Source organism: Callospermophilus lateralis, chromosome 8, assembly GCF_048772815.1.
Source record: "Callospermophilus lateralis isolate mCalLat2 chromosome 8, mCalLat2.hap1, whole genome shotgun sequence".
In the NCBI taxonomy this organism is placed as follows: Eukaryota; Metazoa; Chordata; class Mammalia; order Rodentia; family Sciuridae; genus Callospermophilus; species Callospermophilus lateralis.
In genome coordinates, this window is record NC_135312.1 from 96803078 (window position 1) to 96810231 (window position 7154).

Consider the following 7154-nt stretch of genomic DNA (forward strand, 5'->3'; position numbering starts at 1 on the left):
GACTCATTTCCTGACTTTATTCCATCTTTGCCTCTCAGGTTCTATTATTCCTGAGAGCTTGGCTGCCTGAATTCCTCTTCTGCTTGGCTAGATGAGTCATATCAGCTGTGAAGCCCACTGTTCACATACATCCTTGGCATTTCAAGTGCTGACTTTGACTCACCAAGGCCTCATACTCACCAATCAACAGAAAACTTCCAAGTAGGTGCTAAGACAAGCCTCTGTTACTGAAATTGCAACTATAATTCATAGTGTGGTTCTTGTCTTATGGTTGACAACATTTTACTTTAAAACCCACAAAGCGCATGTTGTAGGTATTGTAGTTAACCTGAAAGTCAGACTGAGATGGGAGGAAAGTGAACTGAATTGTTGTTGTGTCTTTAGGCAATCTCATTTCTTTTGTAGATGTGTCTCTTCTCTCTTGCTACTTCTCCTTTGTGAACTTACATACTGGTCTAACCTTTGGGGTTTCTAAATCTGACTTGGTTTATTTACTGCCATTTGTTCTCTTAAGAACCCTAAATTTGATTACATAATATAATACATGGATGAGTACTACCAGAAGCAGAAATTAGAAAGCAGTATTTTAAAAAACAATTTTCAAAATATGGACTTTTTCTACCTGGCTTTGAATCTTGCCTATCCCACTTATAAACTGTGACATCTTGAGTATACTATTTGAACCTCCATTTTCTCATTGGTAAAATGAAGACTTAATGCTTACATTAAGTAAATATTAAAAATATCAAGTGACATACTATATGTGTGTGTGTGTGTGTGTGTGTATGTGTGTACAATAAGTATCATGTTTTACATTCAAAAGCAGTCTAGAAAAATAAAATAGTAACAAGGGTTACTACTATCACTCAATGTGTGAACCTGACTTAGCCATTAAATATCTCTATAACTCTTATTCTATATATATTTTTGTATTACAGATATGTAAAAAAAAATTGATTAGTTGATTTTTTGTTGTAGTTATGGCTTAATACAGTGAAAGGATACAAATCAAAATCAGCAAAAGGGCCCGGGCACTGTGGTGTATGCCTGTGTATCCCAGTGGCTCTAGAGGCTTGTAAGGATCGTGAATTCAAAGCCATGCTCAGCAACTTAGTGAGACACTTAGCAATTCAGTGAGACCCTGTCTCTAAACAAAATATTAAGAAGGGATGTGGATGTGGCTGAGTGATTGAGCACCCCTGGGTTCAATCCTCATTACCAAAAAGAAAAAAGAAAGGCAGGAATTTCAAAATGCATTCTGCTGTCATATATATTTAATTAAAATTAATTTATTAATTTAAAAAATCAACAAAGGGAAAAGACACATGGAGAGAAATCTAGAGAGCCCATGCACACACTTTTAGGTATATCTTCTCAGTGGAGTAACCTAGAGACACGTTATTAAGATAAATTTAGTTGGTTACACAAATATGCCACAGACCAAGGGGTCAGGCTTACAAAATCATTATAATCAGGTAGAATAATCCAGGGGTTCAGCTTCTCCCTCAGGAGTATAAGATATGAAAGTTTTGAGTCACCCAATCTACTGACTTTACATTTTCCTTACCGATACTAATATGAGATGTTAAAAGTTGGGGAAAATGTGTGAAGGCCATATGCAAACTCTACATGATTTTCAATTTTTCTGAAAATCTAAAATTGCCTTAAAAATGAATTATTTAAAAAAATCAACATCTAATCAGAGCAATAATCATGTAAGTTGTTAAATATTCAGGCCCAATAGAGGTTTGTTTGTTTGTTTAATTTTTCATGATATACAACACCAGAATACACCTTGCTATAACCACAAAAGCATTGAGCACAACCTGTTCCAATTCCACCCTGGCTCTCCCACAACCTGCCTCCCCTCCCTCCACTACATGGATCCCTTTCCAATCCGTTTATAGATTACCTTATTTGTGTTTTAATTGGCATCCTGTAGTTACACATGATGCCAATACCCACTATATCATATCCATGCACACACTTATGAAAGTTTGGTCAGATTCATCCAACTATTCTTCTCTTTTCCCATCCCTTCTTTCTCCTCCTCAATCCCTAGTCTACTGATTTTTCCTGTTTTGATGAAATTCCCTTTTCCTTTTTATTTTTTCCATTCTTTCCCCCACCCCTTATTTTTGGATTAGCTTCCTCATATCAGAGAAAACATTCAACCTTTGTCTTTTGGGGACCAGTTTATTTCACTTAGCAAGACAGTCTCCAGTTACATCCATTTACCAGCAAATGTCATAATTTTAATCTTTTTATAGCTCAATAATACTACTCCATTAGTAACTGTTGTATTCTGCTACCTTTCCTATCCTCTACTATCCTCCCTCCCCTCCCCTCCCCTCCCATCTTCTCTCTCTACCCCATCTACTGTAATTCATTTCCCTCCTTGTTTATTTTCCCCTTCCCCTCACAACTTCTTATATGTAATTTTGTATAGGGCATTATGTAAAAATGTGGATGTGTAACCGATGTGATTCTGCAATTTGTATTTGGGGTAAAAATGGGAGTTTATAATCCACTTGAATCTAATATATGTAATATGAGATGTCAAGAGCTTTGTAATATTTTGAACAACCAATAAAAAAATTTTAAAAAAATAAAAAATGCTAATTGAACTAAAAAAAATAAAAATAATAATACTCCAATAGTGTTTTAACACTTTTCCAATGGATCTAATTGAAAGAGATAGTACTATAAGAGATATGCCTTGGCCAGTGCCTTTAAAATTTCTAATGTGTTTAAAAGATTGAACTTTTTCTCAGTGACACTAGCTAAATTGTAGGAGGAAATAACAATATCTACCAATAGATAAATCGATAAACAAAGTGGAATGTTATTCAGTCATAAAACAAGAATATAGTACTAGTACATTCTACAGCATGAATGAAACTTGAAAACATTATGACAGTAGCTACATACAAAGGACCACATATTATAGGATTTGTATGAAATGTCAAATCTAGGCAATTCCATATAGCAGATTAGTAGTTTCTAAGGAAATAAAAGTAGCTGAAAATGGGTATGGATGTTCTCCTTGAGGTGATGAAAATGTTCTGGAATTAGCAGTAATGGTTACATAGCCTTGTGAATATACTAAATTGTACACTTTTAGAAGAGCGAATTCTTGGGGTGTGAATCATATTTTGATTTTTAAAAAGTTCTTCCTTACAAACTCTCTGGTTAAATTTTACTAATAATATGCTGTCTTTTGCATACTAGATGGGAACACATATCCACTTATTTTAAATAAATTCTAATGCATCTGAGTGTCTCCTTTAAACACCTTCCTAACTCCTTCCTTTCTCGCTCCATTCCACACATATGCAGAGTCTATTTTTATATAGTATCATACAGGTTAAGACCTTAAGAACTCTTTTTTGTCTCACTTGTCCTAGAATTGTTGCACCAATGAAATTCTTATGACTATCATGGCTTATTTAGATCTTATAATATGTGGATAAAACAGATTGAATAACATATTACTTAAAGACAGGCAGTAGAATCCACCTGCTGAATTTCTACACTTCTCTAGTTGAAAGTTTGATAAATGATCACTACTACTAGTCAAGCAATAAAGCTTGACCTAATTGAAAACAACAGGTTTGGGTGGTTTTTCAGTTTGTTTGTTTGTTGTTTTTTCGATAGTTACAGAATTGTGTGCAGCCAATGATATGATTATAGTAGTCACTGAAGGTACACATAGAAGTCAGGACGATGTTTTGATATTGAATTGAATCAAAACTCCTGTCCTAATGGAATTTGATAATGTAAACTGTGACAAAGCTCCTTTATTTCTCTAATGTAGTAAGATTTGTAATTTGAAATGTAAAATGAAGTCCAATATCTGTATATCTTGATTTATTGATGTTTCCATTTATTATCAATTTTTTCTATCTTAAATTTTGCTGGCATCAAAAGAATCCATTATGTAAACAAACTTTTAAAATGATTTCTGTATATCGTATCTGTAAAATGGCTTTAACTGAGCAGCTCATCTTCTACTTGCAAGCATATGGAAATATCAGCATATCAAAATAAAAAGAATGTCATTAGAAGAATGGATTTATTATTTTGAACACTTTATGAAAATCCTTTTGTTTCTAATGGTGGGTATCCAATTGAAGTTTCTGAGTTATAGCCGCAATATTCTCACTAAAACATCTTAGCTAGTAGTACCACTCATTTATAAATACAATGTTTATCTGTTTTTTGAATTTGGAATGTGGAGGTATAGTTAAAGGCAAGGAAGGTTTTACTTTTAATTTTGTATTAATGTCATCATCCCCTCTATTTAACTTCTTTGATGTCACTATCTTTATATCTTCATTTTTCAGGCTGATTCACCAGGATGCTTCTTTTATTTTTTAAAAACATTGTTTTTAGTTGTAGATGGATGCAATAACTTTATTTTCATTTGTTTATTTTTATGTGGTGCTGAGGATAGAACCCAGGGCCTCATGTGTGCAAGGCAAGTGCTCAACCACTGAACTATAACCCCGGCCCAGGATGCCTTTTTTAAATCCAGAACACATAATGGTGTGAAAGGACTGTAAAATAAGGGCAACTTTAACATGAAGATTAAAGGAAAATGAAATTTCCTCTAGTTGTTTTTTTTTTTTTCATTTAAACTAGTACACTAATAATGTTGTAACAGAATAAAATAGTTTTGAAAAAATGTGCTTGTTCTCACTCCCCCCACCCCATTAAATATCATGTTTCACTAGAAAAATATAATTGTTGTTATTACATGTGCATGCTTGCTATGTTAATAAATAGTGTTAGTTGTTGGTTAATTCAAGTAAACTATTGCAAGTGGCAGAGCAGAAGTCATGAACGGCTCAATGTGATCAGCCCTAACTCAGCATAGTGACTTTACACACAAAGTCATGGTAGGGGGAGCAGGCATCAAAGAACAGTTTTTCCTTTAAATAAGCGTTTTTATTAAAATAATACAAAGCTAAATCAAATAAAACTATTACAACAATAATTTGTGAAGTTAATCTTCTATTTTTCCTGTTTTAGGCTTGTATACATTTAAAATAAAAAGATTCATACACTAAAAGATTTAGCATATAGTATCTTTTAATGCAATAATATACAAATTGAACTTTCCTTTTCATTGACTATCTTTTAGTCTCTCTTTTAAAAAAATTTTAAAAACTTTTGTTTTATAGTTTTTGATTCCTCTTTTAATAAAGTTGAGGACACAGGTGCTTAAAGTTAATCACGCATGCTCCACTGAAGGATTAACAAATTTACTTTTAACTGATGGACTTCAACTTGATCCATTGATTCGGACCACAAATTTCAAAAAGTGGGTTACTGTTATAAAGGTGGAAGCCTAATTCGCCCAAAGGTGATTCCAGATCAGTTATAGCAAACTGGGCTGGTTCCTCAACTTGTTTCTTCACATTAGCTTCGGTTTCCATCAACTCATCCATACTGGTGAGTTTGTCCTTTACCAGTGTCTCTTGAAGAAGCAAAAGAGGATCCTACTGACTTCTTACCTTCTGAACTTTTTCCTGTGTGCAGTAACTGTCCTGGATCACTTGTACTATGGCCACGATAATGGTAGGTCTGCAACTCCATCAATATAGGCCCCTTTCCAGATCTACAGTAGTCAGCAACAAACTTTCTCGCCTCCCAAACACACTTCGAATGTCCATCCCATCTACCCGCAGCCCAGGCATAAAATTGCCTCTCTTGTAATGTTCCCTGTTGGCTGATTCTCTCTCAACAAATGTCCCCATTCCATAGAGATGATTGTCACAGATGAAAACATAGGGTAATTTCCACAAGGCTGCCATATTGTGTGCTTCCTCTATCTGGCCCTGAATAGCAGCACCATCCCCATATAAAGTCAAACAGATCTCATCGTTTCCCACATGGTTACAGGCCAGGGCAACACCAGCTCCTAGGGGCACCTGCGCTCCCACAATGCCGTTGTCCCTGTAGAACTTACTAGAATACAAGTGCATGGAGCCTCCCTTTCCTTTAGCACAACCTCCTCTCCAGAGCAGTCAGCTCTGCCAGAATGGATCCGATGCTAAGTCCCCAGGTGTAGCCTATGCCATGAGCCCCATACGATGTGATGACAAGATCCGAGGGCTTTACTCCTGCCTCAAGCCCCACGTAACAAGCTTCCTGATCGTCACACAAGTGACAGAAACCGAGAATACATTTCTATTTATACAGCTGATGAGTTCCCCTGCGGGGAACCACCTGCATCGTCCTGTAGTATTTGGTCCCATCCTCCCTGGTGACTACTGTTACGACAGGAGGACCCTCTTCCAACCCCTAAATATCGCAGCTCTCAATTTCAAACGTAACTTCTTTTGAAAAGTTACAGGACGCCAGCAGCCCTCTGCAAGCCAGCTTCTGGGTGAACCCCGACAGCAGGTGGGACACAGTGCTGACCAGCATCTTCCTCCTGGTAGCAAAGGAGCTGGGCTGCTGCGGCTCGCGACCAGCCTGGCGGGCTGGCGGGTGGGCGTGCGAGCGAGCTGGGTTGTGTCTCTTTCTGGGCCCAGTGTACAGGGCGCCACCATCAAGGCGACAAGCAGCGGGACGAGGCCTGCTGAGCGCTGAGCTGCCTGCGTTGACTGCATGGTGCAGTCCCATGCAACTGTAAAATCAGACAGAAGGTCGCTTCTTCTGCTTGAAGACTTGGCCTCAGGGGCGCAGATGCTAATTACCACCACCTTCATTGTTAAACTGGGATAATCTCAGTCCCTCTTCCCTGTTCAACTCCACAGCATCCAGCATTGCTCCTCAAAGTTTCTCTTCATGGACGGACTGATACTCAAGAAGGACAAATTCAGTCCCTAAAGCACACAAGAGGCTGGATCAATAATCTATCATCTTAAGGAGACTTTTAAAAAGCCTTGTTTTTGATGTTTAAAATACATGTGAATGTTTTATCCTACTCCATAATATGCCATACATATTTTAATTAAAGAGTCTAAATTTTTAATAGTTCAAATGATCAGCTCTTTTCAAAACAACCTAAAAAATCCTTTGTAAAAAACAAACAAACAAAAAAACAAAAACAAAAACTAGTGCTCCTAAACAATATACTTTTAACACCTGCCTCATCTGGGGGTGCAGGGAGGGTACACAAACCTCAGCCTGAAAATAAGGGT

The 7154-nt window shown here is 36.7% G+C and overlaps 1 protein-coding gene across 1 annotated transcript; it reads right to left on the bottom strand.

Moving 5' to 3' along the window:
• Positions 1 to 5273: 5273 nt before the first annotated feature.
• Positions 5274 to 6435, bottom strand: Pdha2 (pyruvate dehydrogenase E1 subunit alpha 2). The gene is given in 4 exon segments (XM_076864977.2): positions 5274 to 5550; positions 5552 to 5667; positions 5670 to 6023; positions 6025 to 6435. Coding segments are annotated over 4 exon segments (1158 nt in total).
• Positions 6436 to 7154: the final 719 nt, after the last annotated feature.